This window comes from Azolla caroliniana, unplaced genomic scaffold, assembly GCF_043228905.1.
Source record: "Azolla caroliniana isolate FFs.n. ecotype wild unplaced genomic scaffold, voAzoCaro1.0.p SCAF_22, whole genome shotgun sequence".
NCBI lineage: Eukaryota > Viridiplantae > Streptophyta > Polypodiopsida > Salviniales > Salviniaceae > Azolla > Azolla caroliniana.
In genome coordinates this window covers 2,576,007-2,601,469 of record NW_028230457.1, presented here as the reverse complement: position 1 = coordinate 2,601,469, position 25,463 = coordinate 2,576,007, and the positions used below count along the sequence as shown (strand labels likewise).

Sequence of the window (25,463 nt, the reverse complement as noted above, 5' to 3'; positions counted from 1 at the left end):
ATCAAAAAAAGAAAGAGAGAAGAAACGAAAGAATGTATATACACACATATACATATATGTATAATACTAAGCAAACAATCAAATTATATTTACAACAATGGCCATGCGATTTTCAATTAAAGGAAATTACAAGAGACATTTTCATCTCAAAATCTAGGCTTCATAACCTTCACTCACTCTAGATTACACACTTATCTTGGATACATATTTGGTACTCATAAAGGACTAAGTTTTCATGTCCATGCCCATAACGTTCTTGCATATTGTATCTTTCCAAATATTTGGTTACAAATTTGTTGACAACATGAAAAGAAATCAACTATGAATTAATTATAACCTCTTTAATGACAGTAACACCAAGGAAAGATGTGCTTCATATGAGCCTTAATTGTTCATATGTAGTAGCCTTGTTGGAATTGTCTCATTATCTAAATGTTGAAGTTACTTTCAGGAAGTGTCATTGAGTTTACAATACATTGGTTTGCATTATGGTGTACAATGTTTTTTTGGTCATAGGAATCTTAAAAATGCAATTTTTCCCAATGAATATACATAACAATAAAAATGATGCACAATTCACAATGAAGAATCTAAAACATAGTCTAAATTAGAGAATCGATGTATTTATTATATCTTGAGATCAATTTCACAACGGATATAAAGTATGCCATATAGTCATGAAAGGTGTCAAATAGGCCCAACGGTAGAATTTTTGTTAAATTTTTTTAGTGAGGGTATTGGAGTAAGGATTGAATAGCCTTTATCCTAATGAGCCATATCAAAGTGAAGAGATGAATGCTTAATGGAAATAAACACATTCATGGATATTAATCCCATATCATGACAACAGCTAGGATACCCACTCCAAGTGATGAGGCTAGAAATTTATAGAATGGAGTGTCCACTTTGATTTTACATTGTGGGACATACCCTTTGACAAGCAAATGGTTGATGGCAACATAGATGAAGACACCACAAGCAATTCCCATGGATATGGCATAGATCCAATCTGCAATAGCACCCTCTGTTGTTGTATTTATTGTGAGACCAATAGCAACTCCAATAGGACTTGATATACCAAATAAAAACGAGTAGATTGCACATCGACGAAGAGGGCGAGCAGGAAGCATTCGAAGCAATGCAATTCCCATTGCTATGGCAGCAAAAACTTTATGAAGGGAAATGGTCCACAATGCTCTCCATGCATCATTGGCATTTTCCGCTACACCAATGGCCATCCCCTCGAAAATGGAATGAAAGCAAAGTGCTAAGATCAGGAGGATTGTATCTGTAATTGATGATGTGCTTATAGTGGTAGCTTTTGCAAAATTCTTGGCTTCAGGAATGATTGTAGCATCATCATCGCACTATGAAGCAAAATGATACAAAACAATTAGCCTTGTTAAACAACTCTACTTCCCTAGATTGTAAAACATTAGAAGCATTAGATCATTACCTTGCATGTTTGATCACCTTCATCTTCAATTGTACGAACTCCTAAAGGTTTTTATGATATAAAAGTATGTCAAACATAGTTCTAAAAGCTAGGGGAAGGAAAAAAACATGCGGCCAAGTTTTTATATTCTCATATTTTGTATTTACCTTTAGGAGGAATTTCAACATCGACTTGAGGAGGGGAATTATTAGCTTGTTTGAGATATACCCATTGAACAACACAATCTGCAAGCATGGTAAGTAGGTAGCCAACACAAGCTAACATGAATGCAAAAGGGTACGTTTTATCTGTTTTGCTTTGAAAAGTGACATTGGCATCATTGAGGAAGTGTATTAATGCAGTGCCCAAGAAGACTCCTCCTCCAAATTGGGTGCCCAAAACAAGAAGACCATCATCCCATTTAATAAAGCATGGGGAAATACCTCCCAGAAAAGCTGCGAAAAAGATAATGATGAGACAATATATTTTAACAAGAATCAAACTTTTGGATGAAGTGTCGTGACCATCACTAGTTGATCCTCCATGAGCAAAGGACAAGGGCAATGCTGCAAGGCTAAAGATGAAGAGGATGGAAAGAAATACTCTGCAGGTGAGGGATGAAGCCATCTTGTCTCTCTCACTCTCACTCTCTCTTTGGTATTGTCAATGAATGGCTTTGCATTTAAGTACATGAAAAGAGAAATAAAGAAAGAAAGATATATCACGTCTTCTAAAACCAAAATTGGCCCATGAGACAAATGATACAATAACGGGATGTGTACCCAATCATCAAAAATAAAATAAAGAGGGAGAGTGTGTGTGTAACGTGTTCTATCAATCGTTGTACTACTATCTCACTTAGTGTACGTCACAAAGAATCTCAAAAGTCCACTCAAAAACTAATAAACACAATGAATTTTGCATTATTAGCATCAAAACGTCATCTTCTGAGGGCCAAAAGTCAACTATAGGGCTTTAAGCAAATAAAATTTTAAGGATGGGATCCCATAAGGCTTGGAAATTATACTACATATTACAACCCCGACAAATTTCAGCATTTTAATGAAGTCAACAAAATTAAGCTAAAGTTTTAGTGCATTGTTTTAGAATCATTTATTCAAAGACTACTAATAAAAAAACAAGTTGTATATTAGTAATTTAATATCTATAGTTGTTTTACGTGCAAATGGCATGCCCTTGACTACCAAAAATAAAAAATCTATAAAAAGATTCAATGGTGCCTGTTGGAGTTGCAACTACACACGTACAAATATGATTCGGGAAAGAATTACACACATTTTGGCACTATGCGGAATGGAAAGCTCGATTTCATTTAGCTATGCTATATTGTTGGCCTTTGCAAAAGAATGCATGGATGTGTGGAGTGCAAAACTCCTCCTTAGCCCTCATAGTGCACAAAACCCACTAGGAGGTCAGGAAATCTGTAGGAAGCATGCTCAATTGTGGCATTAATTAGTCTATGGAACATTTGGAAATACAGATGCCTCAAATGGTATTCAGGGAAAACACACAAAATTGCAGATGCCATCATAGTTATATGAACTGATCTAGTAGTATCCTTGCATAAACAATTCGAAAACGTTCAGGGAGATTCTAAGTCTCAAGAGTTTGCACGAGCATAATTTATCTCACTCTAGGAAATCACACCATTGGTGGACTTCACATTAGGACATTCGAAATCGTGCTACTAGCCCCCTCATTGGTTTTACCCTGACAAGCAAATCATCTATATTTCTTTTGGTGATATCAATGTTGAACTACATTCAGAAGTTTCCTAGATGTGTTTTGACGCTTGTTGAAAAATAACATGTTTTTTCATGTAGCCGTTTGCTATTATGTGGACATTGATTGCCCCCCCTTTTTTATCTAAGGTGTCACACGATGAGGACCAAATATATATGAAAGCGACCTGTAAAGAGTAGAGTATCTAATGATACTTAAGGTGTACCTAGCCTGATCCATATACATATGTGATTCACCTAACTCACGGGAAGAAGTTCTCTCTCGGGAAAAAAAATTTGATACTTAATCGATGCCATCCTTTGGAATCTCTAAACCCCAAAAGACTACTAATAAAATGCCTAATAAATTAATTTCTTAGTTATTATATTATATATGATTTGATAGCTACCATCCACCATTCATCCAATTGAAATGGCAACCCTTGAAACCTAATTATGTAAGCTTTTGGGACCCACATAATGATACCAACAAAGTGTGTGCCATTGTTGTATTATATTACATTACATCTTGATAACATCCTTCTATGTGCCATTGTTTGTTATTCCACCCATTCATGAAGTATATATAAGGGATAAGGACATTTAAAATAGACCACATTAGCATTCAATCAAAGGAGTAACCAAGAAATGATTAGAGGAGTATAACCACATTAATCCCCAACGAACATACCAATTGTGGGCAAATTTATAATTTTCCAATTAGGAACTTGAATCCGAGGATCAAGACATAGGTCAAGAAGATGGAGAATAAGACCTATGATAATTTTAGAATGATATTACAAAAATCATTGATGCACATGAATGAGTTATAAAAGAACACTCTTAAGGTACTTTTGGTTCACACTTTCTTGGTGCGATCAATGAACTATTACAAATGTAACACAACGATCAATAAAAAAGACATAGGCGTAAAATATGCTCTCCATTGAGGATTATAGAACCTCCAATAATAATTAGAAAATTATTTCTAATGTGCATTACATCTTAATGCTTCTTCATATAGCATTACTCTTAATTTGTTCTTATCACTTTCTTGTCCACATCTCTTCATAAACTTCTCCTAAAACTTTGTCGAGTTCTACGAGCTACTTAAAGATAAAACAATCTCTATTGCATCCAAAAATGCAAAATCTAGGTAATGCACATCAATTAATCCCTAATGCCGAAGGAAATCAATGATGAGTGAACGTTTGCAACCCATAGGTTGTGAATCGTCAAATTGTAAAGCCACATTTTAATGAGAAGTGCTTATCATGTAGTATGCTTTTAGATATGATATATTATTTCAAAGTTATGGCCCTTGTAATTTACTGCTTAACCAAAGGTCATTATTGAAACTTAAAGATGATCTATTCTTTTTTTATATTCAAATACAATCAATGTAAACCTTGATTTTCTTTGCGTTCTATGGATCAATTTTAGAGTGTAACGATAAGGAATCCATTGATTTGGTATTCAAACTAGATGGGAAATGAATTACAATTAACAATTGGCAACGGTTTGGTTTGAACCGAACCGAACCGTGAAACCACGGCTTAACGGCTTAACGGTTTCAACAGTCAAAACCTCGGTTTAAAGGTTAAAAAAAATGTAATTTTTAAAAATTTTAAAAATTGTAAATTTAAAAAAAAAAAAATCTAAAAATTGTTTTTAAACAATATTTTCATTTTTAGACCTTATTCTCATATTTTAGGAACATCTTAAAAATTGTAAAAAATTTTAAAAATGAAATCTTATAAATTTTAAACAATTAAAAATAAAAAATAAAAAATTTGACTTATGTTGAAAACCGAAACCGAACCACGAAACTGAGGTTTTTACGGTTTGGAAAATGTTTCATGGTTTGGTTTAACGGTTTCGTGGTTTGGTTTAGGTTTCAAAAAAATTAAACGGTTCGGTTTGGACCCTCTCAAACCGAACCGAACCGAACCATTGCCGATTGTTAATTACAATGATTCTGTCTACTATTTACTTTCTCTTTTCACAAATATTTTCCTCTTGCCAATATTTTATTTGTCTTTCAATCGTTCATGTGTTGATGGCCTCAATGCATGGTAAATCATGCTAAGGATGAACTAGAAAACAAAAATATATATGGGTCCCATGACATAATTACACAAGAATACTGATCATAGCATTTAACGTAATGTATGATGATGACCAATGCATGGTTTGTGTCCACAACAACTGAGCAAACTAAAAATTGAATGGATCTTGAGGAATTAAACTGTTGTATTACTCAAAGAGTTAAATCTTTGCTACATGTGTGTGTAATGTCTCTTGTATTATAAATATAAGAAGGGTATTTCATCTCCATTCAAGGAATATTATATAGGGAAAAGTACCAGGATGCCCCTGGAAGTTCGTCTATTTACCAGAATGTCCCTGGAAGTTCCAAATTTACCAAACTACCCCTATGTCCAAAAAATTACACTTTATAAAGTAATTATACACTCAAATCTTTGGTAAATAGGGCTAGTTTGGGTCCATTTCTTCCATCTTTGGTAAATAGGGCTTGTAGATTTGAGAGTATAATTACTTTATAAAGTGTAATTTTTTGGACATAGGGGTAGTTTGGAAATTTGGAACTTGCAAGGGCATCCTGGTACTTTTCCCTATTTTCTAAGCCCATTGAACCCATACTTTTGGTTTATAACACAACGTTGCTTGTAAACAAAACCTTCATACTTCCTAGCTCCAAGGTTGTTTTCATATGTGTATTTTAACATTTGGGTAATGCATATCTCATGATTTGTACTATATCTTAATGTTACTCTACCAACTTCCTCTTCTTTTAAAAAACCACACTTAATGTACTAGTGCTTTCAATATCTATCCTACATGTAAGAAAACTCCAAATGACGTAAACATTAGAAAAAACACAAAATGTACAACAAAAATTTCAAAATGATTAAAACTCATTGTCAACAAATATTTCCTCTTTGTTTTTTTTATGTTCCATTTGTCATAGCAAACATAAATTGACAATGGTTCAGTTTCAACTTAACCAGTTTGACCTTGTCCAAATCAAACTGGTTAAGCTTTAACCTATTTGGGAGTTTCCAAACTTGAACTGAACCGGTTTAGGAATCATTTAAGTCAAGCCAATTAAGCCTTAACCGTATTGGAAACCAGTTTAGTTCCACTTGAGCCATCCCAAACCAAGCTCAAATAAATTAAGGAAGCTCAAGCCTAAACCGAACCAAAACAAACCGTCAAACCGTTTAAAACGGTTTAAATGTTTAGTTGTTAATTCCTAATAGCAAACATAAACCCCATCTCACTGAATTATTTAATGGCCCTTTTATAAGACTCCATGAAACATTGGGAAAATATAAGTATCCTACTAGGATGAATTTCCTATTCATGAATCTAGAAGATAATGTGAGATCACCATTTTTTAAAGTTCGTGTATGAACATGCTTGGTATGTAGCCCTTTTTCGATGATATATCATATAATAATAACATATTTAATATTCAAGCTATTTTAGCATTCACAAAGGCTTTGGAATTGACAAATGAGGTTATTAACTTCTTTAATGTTGGGCCCATTGACAATAAACAATCATCATTAATGACCCCACTCTATCAACTATAAATATCCCTTACACATTATTGTAAGTCAACTAAAGTTGCCTCGATTTCCTCTTTCTTTTCATGCATAAAGTATTTTGTTAGATAATACCTTTAACAAAAATGAATCTATCAAAGAAGGTATTATTTGCTCTTTCCATGCTCTCGAATTCCTAATGCACTCTTAGGGTAATACTCAATAATGGTTTATACTTTGGAAACCAAAACAAATTACTTTCCCATTACACTGGACAATGTGTCCTTAAGCTTTGGGATTAAGTTGCTCATGGATATTTAACCCTAAGACACAAAGTATATTTTCTAAATACAAATAAAATAGCACATTTATGAAATTGGATCGCGATTCACTACTTTAGGAGAGTTGATTAAAACATGGTCGAGTATGCTGGAATGATAAGAGTACCTACGAGTTATGAAATCTCATGAGTTTCAATGTTGGTGAATGGAATGGAATGGAATGGAAAGTTGTGCACAATCGAGCTCCCACGATTTTTGCACCAAGTAATTTGAGTTTGTCTCAATGTTGTAATCTTTTCCCAATGTACTAGGTCTCATAATTTTGATCTTATATAATTGTAAAATTAGAAATACTGCTATGGCTTAGATTGTAACCTTGCCATGTAAATGCTTTACATTTTTGTGAGACATTTTTATATAGCTAAACAAATGAAGTGGAAATTATAAAAGTTTTTGAACAACTTTTATGCAAATCTTTCCAATGTAGAAACCTCACAAAAATTATAAATTCATTACAAATGGCGCTTGTTAGTGACATCAATATTTGGGTCATGAGTATTTCAATACTACCAAATGACCTACTAATGGAACTTTTAACCGAAGACATTTTGCCATTTCGACAAGATGCTTGGAAAGACTCTTGCGATCAATGTACGTTAGAGTACAATGTTAGTTCGGTAAGAGACTTGGAGGTTTCCAGAATGAAGAGGAGGGAGGGTCAAATTGGTAGCATTATGTTTACTGGAAGGCTAGAAAAGGTGCCAAACTAATAGATAAGGTTGTTGATGGTTTAGATAGGTTGAACGAGGAAGAGATGGTCTAGTCTGGTTCATTTCGGGTTTAGGGTTATGCACAAATTATCCATGGGAGGCGCACAACTAATGAGCATCGCTTGTGGGGCACCCTAAGTGCTTTGTCTGACAATGGCAAGTGGTTGGCAGTGTGGGTGGTAGTGTTGGAGGGAAAGAAGAGACAACTGAACACGAACCCAAGGAAGTTGGATAATGATTGTTGTAAACGTAAGTGTTTGCGGAAGCGTAAAACAGAGAACAACAGAGAGAGAGAGAGAGAGAGAGAGAGAGAGAGAGAGCAGAACGTAATTTTTCAAAATTATATAAAGACACCACACATACACATTGTGCTAAGTAGCACTATTTATACAAGTCCTCTTGGGACTGACAGAAGTACCATGTACTTCAATGCTCACACGAGCATCTGACACTTACTACGAGACTATAGATACCTAGTAGTCTATCCTGTTCTAGGCTTCCGATTGGACTACCGGTTACGGATTGCACCCGGCCTCCACTGCTTGCCGGTTCAGTTGCTCACCGTCATACCGATCCGTTTCGCCCGATCCGTCTCGCTTACCGGCTCCGGCTTATTCAGCCGATCCGGCTCCGGTTGAGCTTGCCGCTCAACACTCCCCCTCAAGCTCAACCTGAGGTGGGGTTGTAGTGTCGACCTCTGTGGCAGTCGGTTCTTCCAACCGACTTCTCTTGGCGTCACTCCGCCTTGCTCGCGCTCCTCGTCCGGTCTGGTCCCGTTTGCCGCGACCCCTTTGGTTCTGCGCGCCTCGACCCTCTCGGTCGGTATGTCTGCTCAATAGGCCCATCTCAGCAGTCATGTTGCTGTGACTCCGGCGCTTGCCGATCCGTCGGTTCTCCCACGATGGCATCGACTTCCGCTGTGTCCGTGTCCCCTTGGCCTTCAGTCGATCCGTCTCATCCGGATCCATCTGTTGATCCGAGTCAGCTGTCTCCGACTCGTTCCAGCTCTTGTCCGAATCGGTACACCCCGATTCGACTTCCGGCGTCAGGCCTCTCACCACATCGGACCACTTCCGAGTCTTGGCCTTCTCCATGCTTCCCTCCGCTTCTTCAGCCGGTGAACCGAAATCGAATTCTTCATTCGACTCTGTATCATGGTCAGTACCATCGTGATGACCCCCGCACAACATGCGCTTCTCTTCCTGAGTGCACATCTCTTCTTCACAACCGCTTCCTCCGACATGTTCGGATGTGTCCACTTCCTTCGTCGACTCGGCTTCCTTCAGCTTCTTGTCTCCTCTTCTTCCGGCTCTCCTCTTACCGACGGGTTCAACAGGTTTTTGGCCTTTGCCCGTTTCGGTAGAGACTTTGCCCTTGCTTCTCCCCCTCAAGTGCGGCACGTCGAGATGCTGAATACCAAGCATGTCGGTAAAGTGCTGCAACTTGTCCGATCCGAGCGTCTTGGTGAAGATGTCGGCAATTTACCGATCCGTATGAACATACCGTAGGTCAACTTCACCGCTCAGGACCCGCTCACGCACGAAGTGGTAGTGCACCTCGATGTGCTTTGTGCGAGCATGGAACACAGGGTTCCTGGCGAGCTGCAGGCTGCTCATGTTATCGCAGTAAATCGGGATCGGGGTCGGCACCTCGATCCGCAAGTCTCGCAGCAGTCGCCGAAGCCAGATGGCTTCACAAGTGGCAACGGTAGCGGCCCGGTACTCAGCCTCAGTGCTTGACAAAGCCACTGTGGGCTGCTTCTTGCTGCTCCACGCAACGGCCGTGCTACCTATGGAGAACATGTATCCGGAAGTGGAGCGGCGATCAGACGCATCGCCGGCCCAGTCAGCATCGGTGTAACCGACAAGCTCTTCGGGTATACCTCGCCGGTATAGCAGTCCCCGGTCCTTAGTGCCGCTGACATACCGTAATATTCTTTGCGCGCACTGAAGGTGCTCCAGGGTCGACTTCTGCATGAACTGATTTACCATCCCGACCAGATAGCTGATGTCGGGTCGGGTGATGGTTAAGTAGATTAGGCTTCCGACAACTTGTTGGAACCGTTTCTCATTGCAGGCCGGTTCGGAGTTGGGACGGAGCTTCTGGTTTCGGTCCAGGGGTGTGGAGACAGGTCGGCAATCCGTCATGCCGAACTTATACAACATATTCAACACGTAATGTCGTTGTGAGAGCAATATGCCGTCGGGGCTCCGGATCACTTCGATCCCAAGAAAATAATGAAGGTCCCCCAGGTTCTTCATTTCGAATGCGTCCGACAACTGGGACTTGACGCGGTCGATTTCGGGAAGACCCGATCCGGTGATGACTAAATCATCCACATACAAGAGTATACATACCGGACCGTCAGAGCCTTGCCGGATGAACAACGAAGAGTCCGACTTAGAGACAGCAAACCCCAGCTTACGCAACCGGTGCGTGATCTTCGCGTTCCAGGCTCGGGGGGCTTGCTTCAAGCCGTAAAGCGACTTCTTCAGTCGGCATACCGCCGACTTGTTCATCTCCGAGTGAAATCTGGGGGGCTGAGTCATAAAGACTTCTTCTTCAAGCTCTCCTTGAAGGAAGGCGTTCTTCACATCCATCTGGTGAAGATGCCACCCCCTTGCCGCAGCAACCGCCAGTACCACACGAACCGTCGTCATCTTCGCCACAGGAGCGAAGGTCTCATCGTAGTCGATTCCGTGGGTCTGTGCGTATCCCTTCGCCACTAACCGGGCTTTGTACCGGTTAACAGAACCGTCGGCGTTGTACTTGACCTTGTACACCCACTTGCATCCGATCGGTTTACAGTGACGGGGAGGATCAACTAGGTCCCAAGTTTCGTTGGCATCGAGTGCCCGCATTTCTTCGTCCATAGCGGCACGCCAGTTTGCGTCCTTTGCCGCTTCTGCGTAGCTCTTCGGCTCGCGCACTTCTGTCACCTTAGTCATGTACGCATAATGATGCGCCATGTATTCATTGTACCCGTACCGCACGACAGGATCCTTCTGACGGGTTGATCGGCGCAACGCACTGTCACCTGATGTGAGGCCCTTCTTGGCCAGTTCGGTCTTCGTTGCCGAAGATCTGCCTTTCTCCTTTCCGGAGTCGGATACGCACCGATCCGACTCATCGATGCCGGTTTCGACTTCCGGCATCTTCCTCTTCCCCTTCTCTTTGCGCGTGAACCGTTTCCTCGGTTCCTTGCGCGGGGAGAGCACGGTAGAGTCTCCACCACTTGCCGTCTCTTCATCCGACTGGTCCAACCGACTCAGTCGCTCGTTCGGTCCACTCAACCGTAACGATTCCGGACTCTCATCTTGAGTCCCGGCTTCATCATCCTCTGCTAGGGCTGATTCAGGCTCACTGGCCTGATCTTCCGGCATTGGGTCGGGATCGGAAGTCGGAATCGGTACGGAGTACCAGGATGCCGATTCGTCGAACTCGACATCCCGGCTAACTCGGACTTCCTTCGTCCGGGGGTTATAGCACTTATACCCCTTTTGCTCTTCAGGATAGCCGACTAGGATGCATTTTTCCGATTTTGCATCCAACTTTCTCCGCTTCTGATCTGGCACATGCACATACGCTATGCTGCCGAATATCCGAAGGTGTCTCAAGTTCGGCTTGCGCCCAAAATACAGCTCATGAGCTGACACCTTGTCACCAATGCGGTTTTGTATGTAGACGGCCGTCCGGACCGCCTCCGCCCAGTAGAACCGGGGCATGCTCTTCTCCTCTAGCATTGTCCTTGCCGCTTCGACGAGTGTCCGATTCTTCCTTTCGGCCACACTGTTTTGCTCCGGTGTGTATCTGCAGCTGAACTCTCGCCGAATTCCCTTCTGCTGCAGATAACTAGTGAATTGGCCGGAAAAATATTCCTTTCCGCCATCCGACCGAAGGCATTTGATCTTCCTCTTTGATTCCCGTTCCACCATCTTCTGGAGGCTCCGGAAACAGTTGAAGACTTCGCTCTTCCGCTCAATGAGGTAGATCCAAGTATGCCGAGTATAGTCGTCGATGAAGGAGACGAAGTATCGGCTCCCGCCAAGGCTTACACTTTGTGCCGGTCCCCACACATCCGAATGGATGAGATCGAGCTTGTTACGGCTCCGGTTCCGTTCGGTGGGGAATGGAAGCCGGTGTTGCTTCCCAAGTTGGCATGCTTCACAAATTTCGGCTCTTCGGCCGCTGAACTTCGGCAAACCGAAAACGACTTGTTTTGTTTGCAGATCTTGAAGCCTCCGGTAGTTGACGTGGCCTATCTGCTTGTGCCACAGGTCGATGTCCGACTCGACCTTCTGTCGTTTCGCGAACAGAGCGGTGCCAACGTCATTGGTGTCGAGGATAAACATCCTCCCGTCTCTGCGCCCTTGCGCAATGACTTCGCCCTCATCCTCAATGAAGCACCCGAGGTGCGTAAACCGCACCTGCATCCCCTGGTCGACAATCTGACCGACGGACACCAGGTTCTTCGTGATTGTCGGAACGTGTAATACGTTCATCAGCTTCCCTTTCTGTCCGACGTGGCTTAGAGGGACTTCTCCGACGTGCACAATTGGGTGAGGAGTGTCGTCTCCGGTTTCGACTACTCCTGGTTGATCCGGTTTCTCCAGAAAGGAGAACCACTCTTTGTGGCTCGTCATGTGGTTTGACGCGCCAAAATCAACATACCACACTTCCTCCATTTTGGAAGTGGTCTTCTTCATTGAGTTTGCCTTGTGATTCATCACCAAGGCTGGCCCCTTACCGGCCTTTCCAGTTCCGGATCCTCCTAATCCGTTTGCGTAGTGCGAGTTTTGCCGGCCATCCTTACCGGTCTTGCCGGATCCGGATTTGTCCGAATCGGTACGCTTTCTCCAGCACTCGCTTTCCCTATGGCCTTTTTTGCCACAGTACCAGCATTCCGTAGCGGATTTGTCTTGCCGGCCTCCGGCACCGCCTTGACTCCCCTTGCTTGTGGAAGTCCCGGAACTGCTGTCGGCACACTCATAGTGCCTCCGTTCCTGCTCTTGCCGGCCGCCTCCATTGCGTGCCGACCCACCTCTTCCACCACGCCCACCGTGCCGATCCGTTCCCGTGTACAACATTTGGCTGTCCGGGGATGCACTTGTAGATGCACTGGCGTGGTTCTCTACAAGGAGCATCGACTGTAAGTCGAAGAATGAGGGAGTATTCTCCCTTGTACACACCGCAGTCCGGAACGCTCTGAACTTGGACGCCAGGCCTCCGAGACATACCTACACCATCTCGTCTTCCTCTACGGTAACATTGATAGAGGCGAGCGAGTCGCAGATCTCCTTTATCCGGCCCGTGTAGTCTGCCACGGACATGTTCTTTTGTCGAACATTGCTCAACTCCTGTCTGAGTTGCAGCTTCCGGGCAGTGGTGCTTGCGGCGAAAACCTTTTTCAGGTTCCCCCAAGCATCGTTCGGTGTCTTGGCGTCACGGATGTGCCTGAGCAGCTGATCGCCGACACTGGACGCGAAGCAGTACATCACCCTGCTTGCCGCCTGTTCCCATATCGGGAAGTCCTTGTGTGCCAAGTCTGGTGCCGCATCATTCGCTCCTTCGACATAACTCCAGTACTCGTGTCCAAGCAGGTACTGGTGCATCTTGTAAGACCAGGATGCGTAGTTGCTCTTGTCGAGCTTCTCCACTGGGAGCGACGTAGCCATGCCTCTATCCATGTCTTCTACTGTGTCTGTTCTCGACCTGTTAGGGTTTCCTTCTCAAGAGTAAATGTCTGCAGCAGAGGTTCTCAACCCTCGCGCTCTGATACCATGTAAACGTAAGTGTTTGCGGAAGCGTAAAACAGAGAACAACAGAGAGAGAGAGAGAGAGAGAGAGAGAGAGCAGAACGTAATTTTTCAAAATTATATAAAGACACCACACATACACACTGTGCTAAGTAGCACTATTTATACAAGTCCTCTTGGGACTGACAGAAGTACCATGTACTTCAATGCTCACACGAGCATCTGACACTTACTACGAGACTATAGATACCTAGTAGTCTATCCTATTCTAGGCTTCTGATTGGACTGCCGGTTACGGATTGCACCCGGCCTCCACTGCTTGTCGGTTTGGTTGCTCACCGTCATACCGATCCATTTCGCCCGATCCATCTCGCTTACCGGCTCCGGCTTATTCAGCCAATCCGGCTCCGGTTGAGCTTGCCGCTCAACAATTGTAAACTATGGCTTTTTGATGACCAACCCTATGTGTCAAAACCAAGAGAGAAGGTAAATTGATAGAAGAAAGATATAAAGAGATCACAAGAAGAGGAATGACATGATAAGAGAAGAATGAATGTATTAAAGTAGAATAAGAATGGATACAAGATAGGCGATGAGAGGTTAAGACTGGTGTTGATTCGAATTGGTTTTGAGAAGAATTGTATGTCCATATTTATAGGTTCCTATAGAATAACCTAGTGATTTCTATAATGTTCTATAATGTTCTAGACCTAAAATATTCTAAGATGTGCTAGGATATTCTAGGATGTTCTATAACATTTACAATATCAGTCTATTACAAGAAGTAGCTTTTATTGTTTCATATAATCATATGTTATCTTAATGGTTAGGTTCTTGATTATGTATTACAAAGTCTTGGGTTCAAACCCAAGTGAAGCCACATAATGTTCATGGATTCATGACACTATGTGATTTGGAGTGGGATCCATTGGAGGTTTGGTGGTAGAATCCGGGAACAAGCAAACTGCAAGGGTTGTTTGAGTACAATACTAAGCTGGGAAGGCAAATCATTGACTCCAAATTAGTGGGTATTGGTCAAACTTGCAATAGTTGGAGGGATAAAGGCATATCAGATGACTTCTTCAAGCCGTTTTGGAGGAGACTATGATTGTTGGGAAAAAATAAAGGTTCGATTATGGCTTCTTAGCCATAAGGCAATACTTGTAGGGGAGTGGATGAGGTGTCGTGGTGGGGAAGAAGTTATGTGGACACTCTTTGGAATCGATCCCTCATTGTTTTCTGGAATCGTGTAGAGGCGATTAGCATTTGGGGTAGAAGTCTCTGGATTGTGGCAACTTGTAGTGTGAATGGGAAAGTTGTGTGGGGGTCCTTATGTTGTTTGAAGTAATAGGGGGAGGCTGGGTGGAACAATTAAATCCATAGGGTCATGGATTTATAGTGCAAGGTGGCAACATGTTTCAATGTGCTGGAGTATGACCTAACACTAACTCTACATTTTGAGGAGATATGGATGATGGTGGTGTGCTTATCGGTTTGGCACATTTGGACCAGGTGTTGTAAGTTTGTTTTTCAGCAACAAAAGCTTCCAAGTGGCATGGTGTTGCTAAATATCTGGTTTCACACACTTTTCCAAGAAGTTTAAATTACTAACATTAATCGTAATTGTGAAAAAATACCATCACTAAGGAAATGTTTGTATTTCTAACACTTTTGCAAAACCCTCTTGGTAGGTCACGATTCAGATACCCAATCACTGGATAACTTTCACCAAAGATCGTGGTTGGAGAGATGGATAATTAGTCCGAAACTACTCATTAGTTGGCTACTGTCCTTATCGGCTATACAATAACTGTCTAGATTAGCTACAACTGATTGGCTCTAAACACACAACACAAACGATATCTGAATCCGCTACGATATCTGAATCTGCTACACCGTGAGTCGGTTAACACTTAACACAGTAATTAAGAAATTGAATAACAATAATGCAAAGAGACATTGTATACCCAAAATCTCTCTATATTAAGTTCTTTTACACAATATACAACATATAATACAAAGAGCATGCCCCCCTTTTTATAGGCGATTCATGTATGGTTACAATGCCGTTTTGGCACATCCCTCTGGACAAGATGTCCTATCGTCATACGTCATGGCTACTCAAATCTATAATCTATTACATCGTTTCATATCTGCTAATAATTCGACTACATAATATTCAACAATTATATTATATTTCGGCTTTTGGCTTCACACTGCTTCCAACTATCCATTTCGACTTTGGCTTTCACACTCCAGCCGGCCTTCAATCGTTTCGGCAATCAATCCCTATGGGTAACACATAGCATGCCCGTGGGACGATGCTTCGGATGGTCGAACCCAGAATGCCCTCTCAACCATCTTCCAAAATAGTCAAAATACTCGGCTCCTCGCTGCCCATGCCCTGATTTGGCTCATTTTCTTGCCGCTCCACTTCGGGTTTTGCCACCTGATTTTTGTCAACAACTCTTGTTAGCTCTGACTGCTCTTCTCCAACATCATTAGGTTGCTTCTCCTTAGTCTCCTCTTGTTCAATTGCCCATTCTTCATTTTGATATGTAATTAGCTCTTGTTCATTCTCGTCGGCATCACTAATAACGACTCACGTGGCCTGTTCTTCCTCCAACTGTTCCTTAGTCGGATGCATCCATTCCTTCTCATAGGCTTCAAGCTCCATTGTGAATTGCATTTTATCATCCTCATACTCCTCAAGCAACCACTAGATCTTTGTCGAATGAATTTAAGCTAGAAAATAAAAATCTTCTATCAAATCTTCTCTAATACCATTGATGCTCAACTTATCCATTTTGTAAAAGCCTTTTCCGGTCTTCTACCGATGTTCATAGTCAACTCTGAACGTTTAGAGTTCGGCCGCTTGTGTCGACCATTCTTGCCATAGTTTTACCAAACTAACTTCGATTCTTTTCTTCATCCGACTTCTATGTCGCGCAACAATGGTCCTGTAAGAAAAGTTTAGAACATAATGGCCTGGATCGAGGGATATCCTTGTCCGCCCCATTGTGAATTGCATTTTATCATCCTCATACTCCTCAAGCAACCACTAGATCTTTGTCGAATGAATTTAAGCTAGAAAATAAAAATCTTCTATCAAATCTTCTCTAATACCATTGATGCTCAACTTATCCATTTTGTAAAAGCCTTTTCCGGTCTTCTACCGATGTTCATAGTCAACTCTGAACGTTTAGAGTTCGGCCGCTTGTGTCGACCATTCTTGCCATAGTTTTACCAAACTAACTTCGATTCTTTTCTTCATCCGACTTCTATGTCGCGCAACAATGGTCTTGTAAGAAAAGTTTAGAACATAATGGCCTGGATCGAGGGGTATCCTTGTCCGCCCCATTGTGAATTGCATTTTATCATCCTCATACTCCTCAAGCAACCACTAGATCTTTGTCGAATGAATTTAAGCTAGAAAATAAAAATCTTCTATCAAATCTTCTCTAATACCATTGATGCTCAACTTATCCATTTTGTAAAAGCCTTTTCCGGTCTTCTACCGATGTTCATAGTCAACTCTGAACGTTTAGAGTTCGGCCGCTTGTGTCGACCATTCTTGCCATAGTTTTACCAAACTAACTTCGATTCTTTTCTTCATCCGACTTCTATGTCGCGCAACAATGGTCTTGTAAGAAAAGTTTAGAACATAATGGCCTGGATCGAGGGGTATCCTTGTCCGCCCCATTGTGAATTGCATTTTATCATCCTCATACTCCTCAAGCAACCACTAGATCTTTGTCGAATGAATTTAAGCTAGAAAATAAAAATCTTCTATCAAATCTTCTCTAATACCATTGATGCTCAACTTATCCATTTTGTAAAAGCCTTTTCCGGTCTTCTACCGATGTTCATAGTCAACTCTGAACGTTTAGAGTTCGGCCGCTTGTGTCGACCATTCTTGCCATAGTTTTACCAAACTAACTTCGATTCTTTTCTTCATCCGACTTCTATGTCGCGCAACAATGGTCTTGTAAGAAAAGTTTAGAACATAATGGCCTGGATCGAGGGGTATCCTTGTCCGCCCCATTGTGAATTGCATTTTATCATCCTCATACTCCTCAAGCAACCACTAGATCTTTGTCGAATGAATTTAAGCTAGAAAATAAAAATCTTCTATCAAATCTTCTCTAATACCATTGATGCTCAACTTATCCATTTTGTAAAAGCCTTTTCCGGTCTTCTACCGATGTTCATAGTCAACTCTGAACGTTTAGAGTTCGGCCGCTTGTGTCGACCATTCTTGCCATAGTTTTACCAAACTAACTTCGATTCTTTTCTTCATCCGACTTCTATGTCGCGCAACAATGGTCTTGTAAGAAAAGTTTAGAACATAATGGCCTGGATCGAGGGGTATCCAGTGGCAAAAGATAAGTCGGGTCGAGTGCAATTGACGAGGTATCAAATGCTCCCCAACACTTGGCGATACGGGATATTCTTCATAAAGTAAGTTTCTTCAATTGTATGTGGTGAATCTTCGGATGATAATTTGCATGGTACTGTGAGGGGAGTGGAGATTGGAGAACACTCAAACATATCAAACTTGGTTAGTATATTATCAACAAAGTTTTCTTGTGATAGGGAGTGTACCTAGAGTTAGATTCCTTTTTACATGAATCCCAAGAAAATGTTCTAGTGGCCAAAGATGTTTGATAGGGAATCCTTATATATAGATTAGATTTTGATTGAAGTTGTTGAAATTTGATTGATAAGAGGAACCTATGAAACTTGGCATACCATTGTCTAGGGGATTGTTTAGGCCATATTGAGGTTTGTTAAGTTTACACACATAATTAGGGTCTATATTATTATGTAACATTTGGGGTTGTTCCATATATATATCTTCTTTTAAATCACCATGTAAAAATGTTGTTTCAACATCAACATGGTGAAGTTTAAGATTTAAATATGCCAGAATAGCAAGAATCAATCAAGTGCAGTGATTTTTAGAGTGGGTGAAAAAGTTTCATGGTAGTCCACACCTGGTATTTGTGAGAATCCTCAAGCTACTAATCTCGCTTTGAACCTCACGGGAGTACCTAGGGCATCATATTTCTTCGTAAAAAGCCACTTACAAGTGATGACATTGGAGTGACAAGGCCGTGGTACTAATGTCCATGTGTGATTCTTTTGGAGTGCCGAGAATTCAGATTTAATAGCCGCAACCCAATTTTCTTTTTCTTTACTTTTTAATGCTTGCTTGAAGGTGAGAATTGGAGCCGTGTCGTAGTTGTCTCCTTCGATGATGGCTGCAAAGATGGATATGTCGGACTCTGTCTCTGTTACGAAGTGACATGTCGACTTTTCAAGCACCTCGTTCCTAGTTGCATCATAGATATCACAAAGTAACCTTACCTTACTCTTTTTAGCCCTAATTTCTTTGTCTTTTAAGGTTGTTTTGGAGAGGTTGCAGGTTTTTAGGCGGCCGAGATCCATATTCTCAGATCTGGAGCTTTGTTTTCTTGCAGTCATGGAGGATGCACACGGTTGCATGTGGTCGCCACTCGTATGCTCATGTTCAAGGCTTCGAGTAATATATTGGGCAGTGGACTGATCGTTGCTTTCGAGGCTTTGGTCGTACACTTGTTCTCCTTCAGGGCTCTGAGCATAAGATTGGCGGACAAATTGACTACCAATTTTGGGATTTTGAGGATACTGTAAGGAGGTGTAGGGTTGTAGGTGACCTAAACTTGTATGTTCAGATTCACAATTTCGACATTCGGATGCTGAGGAAGAGGTGTTGGGTTGTTGGCGGTGCACTAACACATCCTCGGGTTCGAGACTTCAAGTGGCTGATTTGGTGGCCACAGGCTTGGTGGCAGTCTTGGCAATGGAGCTTCCTAACCCCTCATAGTGAGTGGTTAAGATTTGAGAATGAGGTAATTGGTTGAGTTTCTCTCCTTTGTTTTTTGTTGCATTAGTTGTTGGCGCACCATGATTGTTGTGTAGTTTGGTGTCGATGATGTTCATCCCATAGTTTGTTGTTGCCTGTCATTTGGATTTGTTTGGTGTAGATCCGGATGTCGTAAACTTCATAGAATTCGACTCTCTGTGTGCTTTCCTCTATTATTATGTTGTAGAGGCTCGAACTTGTGTATGTAAGATGCACTAGATTGTGTTGATGACAGTGGGTTCATAGAAGAGGATGTTGTAATTTGATTGTCACCAGCAGTCATGTGTTCATTTAGTGAGTTTTCTGATGCTATCCTATCATTTTCAGATTCCATTGTTGTTGCTTGAGGAAGTCTTAACTTTGTGATTTCCTTGGTAAGGTGTCCACTCCTGGTTTCTTTCATTACATATGATGACCTAGAAAAAAGACTTTTCTCATCAAACTCCACAGAACAACTAAAAATTATTTTACCTATATCCGGAAGGTAAATTCTGTATGCTTTTACTCCATATGGCTCCCCATATCCAATAATTTTTCCTTTGATGCATTGATCCTCAAGTTTTTTCCTCTTGGTAGGTTGTATGTATGCAAATGAGGTTGCTCCAAATACTCAAAGATGTGATATCTTAGGTGTATGGCACTTGTCCTTCTATACCTTGGTGAGGAGTTCTATTTTTTAGGTAACAAGCTGTGGCTACTGCTTCTTCCCAGAATCTCGAGGCCATTCCACTCATCTTCAGCATACTACTAGCTCCATTTAATAAGGTGCGATTATTTCTCTCGGCTATCCCATTTTCTTGAGGTGTGTAGATGGTTGACTTTTGATGAAATATACCATTTTTTTCGTTAAAGGCCTCCCACTCTTGTGAAACAAACTCCCCACCATTGTCACTTCTTATTACTTTAACTTTAAGTTGTGTTTGATTTTCAACAAAGCTTTTATATGCACAAAATGCTTTGAATGCATTTCCCTTTTGTTTAAGAAAGTTAACCATTGTGAATCGCGAAGTGTCATCAATGAATGTTATAAAGTACCTTGCTCTAGAGAGTGAGTTGGGAGTTATCGGTCCACATACATCCATGTGAACAAGTTGAAGTAGTTCCTTTGTCTTTGAGTTACTTAGTGGAAATGGTTTTTGAGCCATTTTCCCACACATGCATCCTTCGCAAATATCAATAGATTTAAAGATTGTGGAAGGTAAACCTCTTACTAGGTTCTGATTTTGACACAACTTGAGTGTTGGGTATGTAGATGACCGAATCGGCAATGCCATAGATAGGTGGGGGACACATTGTCTACTCCTCCTTGATGTACTTCAGCAGCTAATGCTTCTCCTAGATTTGCCTTGACAGGATATAGTTGCCCTTGTTTTGGACATACAATTTTTATCTCATGTTGATAATCTTGGATATATAGGGTAGCTTGCTGTTTGCTGAATTTGATTGTCATTCCTTTTGCAATAGCTTGTCCCACTGATAATAGATGTTTTGCAATTCCAGGTACAAAGTATATATCTGAAATTTGTACAACATGATTACTAATGAGCCTTAATTTGATATTACCTTTCCCAACTGCCACTTTTTGACGCTTGTCTCCGAAGGTGACCTTCAATGGAATTGGGAGCTCTTGATAGTTGTCCAACCAGTCTTTTTGATATGTTAGATGGTGAGTAGCCCCAGTATCCAAGAACCAGGTGCTATCATCTTCATTTTAATTTTCTTCAAATGTGTTTGCATTATATGCTTGAATGTACTCTTCTTCATCATGTTCTCCATTTTGTTTAGGTGCTTCTTCGAAAGAATATTCTGGATTTCTATCATCTTCTTGTTGGATAACCACATTATGTGCCTGGGGTCAGTTGGAGTTCTTCTCTGCTTGCTTTAGGCGACATACTCGATCGGTATGTCCTTCCTTCTTGCAATATCTATAGATGATTCTAAAGCTTCCATTTTTTCGTGAGTTGTTCCCATAGTATTTTTGTGCTTCACTCTTAATGTAAATTTTATTATTATTAAACTCACTATTTCTTACTTTATCAAGTCTGTACTTTTCCTGGTTTGTTGGATGACCCCTTTGGAACCGATTGATGGAGACTGCCATTGCGACCGGTTGAGCATTATTCTTCTTTTGTCGTCGAATGTCTTCATGGCAGATCTTAGTAAGTAGCTCAGACAATGTTGCGGTGCTACTATGCATAGTGATGAATGTTCCCCAAGATTCGGGAAGTTTGCTTAGCATTAATCCAATCTTGATGTCTTTTGAGATGCAGTTGCCGACGGTAGTTGCATCATCCATGGCTGCCTCCCAAGTTGATAAGAAGGTAGGAACATCTTCTTCTTCATGTAAAACACACATACTAAACAGGGTAGCTAAGGTGTGGAGTTTGGTTGTACCATCTTGAGGTTCGTATAGTTCCTTTAGTTTTGCCCACATCGTAGCTGCAGATGTGAATTTTCGAATAATTTCTAACTGTTTTTCATCTACATTTAACATTATCTCTAGTCTAGCTCTTTTATCCAGCTTTCGCCACTTGTGCCATTCGTCTAACTCTCGTTTTGTAGGTTCTGGACTAGCGCTAGTTGTGATGTCGAGGAGCTCCTCAACATCAAGTAGCAGCTCCATTCGAGTCTTCTAGGTTTTGTAGTTTTTTTCCATTAATTTGTCCAAGGTATATTTTCTGCTTGAGCTTGCCATAGTGATAGTACTAAGATTTGTTTATTTGAAATAATCCGTGGTGAGTTTTGTTGGTTATAGGGGAGTATGAGATTCAGATCGTGCAACTAAGCTCTAATACCATGTAAGAAAAGTTTAGAACAGAATGGGTTGGATTGACAATAGAGAAAGAGAGAGATTTTTGGAAGAATGTAGAACAAGGTAAGATATTAGATTAAGACAAGTGTATTACAATGTAAGAACCTACAGTAACAACTCTAGATGTAGTATCACACACACAACTAAACAATACTTCATTCATATATATATACATAGAAGTAGCGGCTAGTCGTTACTTCTTTGTAACTATTGTTTTGTCTTTTTCTTATTGTTCTTTGTAACTCATATTTTGTCTTTATCCTCATAACTAATGTTTTATCATTTGTGGTGTAAGCAAGTAATCTTAACAGGTCCTTATTCTTTTTGTATCTATATCGGCTTTTGTTCCTGCTGCCTGTTTTTCCTCTTTCAGCCACTTAATTGTGGCTATTGTTGATTGAGATTGTACTGCATAATTTTGCAATTGCAATTAAAAAGTTGCGTTGAGTATTTCCAGAGTCTTCTAAGAAGTTTCAATAATTCTGTCTCGCTCCCTAATCATTCTTTCCTTCTCCTCTTTGGCTTCGTTTTGAACCTTTGTTATTTCCGTTTCGAACAACTTTGTTTCGTTGTACAAGGCAACACAATCTTTGGTTTCGGCCCTTGCTTCCTTTGTTGATTGAAATTGGCTTTCAACTCTTGACACTCTCTATATAGCTTTTCAAAATTGGTATGTTTATCCTTTAATTCTCTCTGTATAGCTCTCTTTCTGTTGATGCGCTTTTGGCTGGAACTATCTCCTTTGGAGCTCTATCAGTTTTGACTCCTTCGACTGACATTTTTCTGGCTTCCTTCAAAATTTCCTCATATAGCTTTATTTGTTTGTTTGAATCCATCCAACCCTTGGACACACAATCCGCCACCTTTCGTATATTCTTATTCCGTTCTGCCACGTCCTTTGATGCGTTCCAAACTATGAGAATTCCTTGTGCATTTTGGCTAGTGACATATCAAGCGTCGGTGTCTCCACATGCTCGTACTTTGTTGCATGGCTTTTTCAATTTTAACTTCGGCTTTAAGGATTTCTTGACTACCTCCCTATCGGCATTTGGTTGCTAGTCGGGAAGTTGCAAGCATTGTCTGGTAGCTGAGCCACTCCACAATCTCGTAGCTTGTGCCGAATTGCAATATTGCCATGAACTCATGTGTAGTTGCTGGTATGTCTGGGTATCTTAACACAACATCTTCTGATATTTCGGATTCCGACCCTCTAACATTTTCTCCTTTTCCCTACATCATTTGAGTGTGTTGATTGTGATCTCCTCCACAAGAACCTCCTTCACTACTGCCTACTCTTCTTCTGGCTCAACCATTTTTTGCACATTGACGTACGACTCGATCGCCCTCTACTTGACCACCTCCAATTATCTATCGGCCGAATCTCTGTCATTTCCCGGACTTGGCTCTCTAGGTCATCCCTTCCAACAAATAATCCTTTGTCGTTTCATTGGGGCAATTGCTCATTCTTGACCCGTTTTGTCCTTGTGGGTGGCTGGTCGACTCCTTAAGTTGGCTCTTCCATTTCCTTCTCTAGTTTAGTCCTCAACTTCAAGTCGTCGGCTATGACTCCCTCAAATCCAGTAGTCGGCTCCTCTTCGTCAGCTTGTGAACTACTAGACTCAATCCTTGGGTTGTTCGGTTTGCTCTATGGATTGTCTAGTAGTGGTTGCGTTGGGGGTTTTCTACTTCAGTCAGTAACGTTGGTACAGGGTTCTCTACTTCACCGTACGTCCAAAATGCCATCACTAGGAAAGTGAGTGGATCAAACACTATGGGTGAGACATCTCTTCGTCCAAGCCGGAATTGCTAATCGTCTCCAATCGCGAATGCGGTCGAATCATCTTCTCACGCCATTAGTGTTTGTAAAGTAATTTCGGTTTCTTCAAAACTTGTGTGACGACTGCCATCATTGTTACTGTCTTTGTTTGAGTGAAACATGTTGGGGATAAAAGTCTCATTCCTCTCACCTTGTATCTCTAATGTGAACACACAGTTAACCTAACTATATAAGTAGGTAACTAACTATGTAAAGATAGATTGGTGGCTAATGTAACATTGTCTCTTTGAGCTTAAATATTTCTATGTGTGTGCAACTGTCTGCCTTTCATATTCGTGAATCTTGCCACAGTGCATAACTCTATTTGGCATGCTGCTTGTATTGTTTGATACACTCACTGATAGGTCCTCAACCTTGTGCAACATAAACTTCAATACTCAACACTCATTGAAACTCATATTGATGTGACCGTTATTCAATATGAAGATGAGTGAGACGGATCTGGCAACCTCTCATGTCAACACCTTCAATTCAACCGGGTGTTGTCTGAACTCTCCTCCCACGGGATTAACTTTGAAGAAGAAGTTAAAGCCCTTGCCCTCCTTTGGGGCTTGATGGGGAGTTGGGAGGTATTCTAAATGACATTCTCCAATAGTTGTCCAAGCCTCAATTTGGATGAGACAATCAGACAAGTACTCACTGAGGATATTCAGTGAAAATCAATGGGCCTCACCATCGATGATTTGGAAGAAGCCCACAACTCGAGAAGGAAAGATAATCGACAACGGCCAAAGCCGAGAAATAGTCAATCAAGTGCTTTTTGTACCAACTCTAGAAAGTTTGGTCGCAATGTTTCCAACTACTAGTCGATAAATAGAAAGGATAATGATCGGCAATTTGATCAGACACAAGGACAATCCGATTCAAACTGTTCTCCAACCGGCAACCGAGTCAATGTTGCCGAATCCCAGTCTGGAGAAGTTCTCTGCTTGGAAGACACGAACGGGGGAGTCCTATATAGTGCACAAGATGCAAGAACGTGGATGCTGGACTCCGAGGTCACATTTCACTTGACCCCCAACATCGAATGGTTTTCAGACTATTCGGCCATTGCGAGTGGCACAATCCAACTTGGCAATGGGCAAGAGTGCATAATCGTAGGGATCGGTGAGGTCCCAATTGAATTGCCAAATGGCAATTCGATAATCCTACATGAAGTACGACACATCCTCAAGCTGAAGAGGAGTCTGGTCTCCATCGGCATCTGTTAACTCTTCGGGCCGGACAATGGCCTAACACAGGGTGTCTACGTGAGACACTTCACCAAAGGGTGTTACGGCAACCGGATTAGACTTCAACGCTTAATCCGACTTAGTTAAGTTACTTATTAGGATCGTCTTCATAACACGC

At 41.3% G+C, this 25,463-nt stretch overlaps 1 protein-coding gene and 2 long non-coding RNA genes across 4 annotated transcripts; 2 read left to right on the top strand and 1 right to left on the bottom strand.

Moving 5' to 3' along the window:
- Window positions 1-598: 598 nt before the first annotated feature.
- Window positions 599-2,133, bottom strand: LOC147849765 (zinc transporter 11-like). Its single transcript, XM_087337190.1, has 3 exons — window positions 1,603-2,133; window positions 1,457-1,497; window positions 599-1,367 (listed from the first exon to the last, which is right to left on the bottom strand). The coding sequence occupies exons 1-3, from the start codon at window positions 2,060-2,062 to the stop codon at window positions 828-830; spliced, it is 1,041 nt and encodes a 346-aa protein (XP_087193316.1). The 5' UTR covers window positions 2,063-2,133; the 3' UTR covers window positions 599-827.
- A 15,798-nt stretch (window positions 2,134-17,931) lies between these two features.
- On the top strand, window positions 17,932-20,235 carry LOC147849764 (uncharacterized). 2 transcript variants are annotated; one of them, XR_015531711.1, is made up of 5 exons: window positions 17,932-18,117; window positions 18,778-19,758; window positions 19,844-19,948; window positions 20,041-20,094; window positions 20,145-20,235. It is a non-coding gene; the product is annotated as an uncharacterized LOC147849764 (long non-coding RNA). The 2 variants fall into 2 exon arrangements; XR_015531710.1 differs by having other exon boundaries at window positions 18,778-19,948.
- Window positions 20,236-21,504: 1,269 nt separating this feature from the next.
- LOC147849763 (uncharacterized) lies at window positions 21,505-22,300 on the top strand. The gene is made up of 4 exons (XR_015531741.1): window positions 21,505-21,623; window positions 21,729-21,785; window positions 22,027-22,100; window positions 22,220-22,300. It is a non-coding gene; the product is annotated as an uncharacterized LOC147849763 (long non-coding RNA).
- The last annotated feature ends 3,163 nt before the right edge of the window (window positions 22,301-25,463 follow it).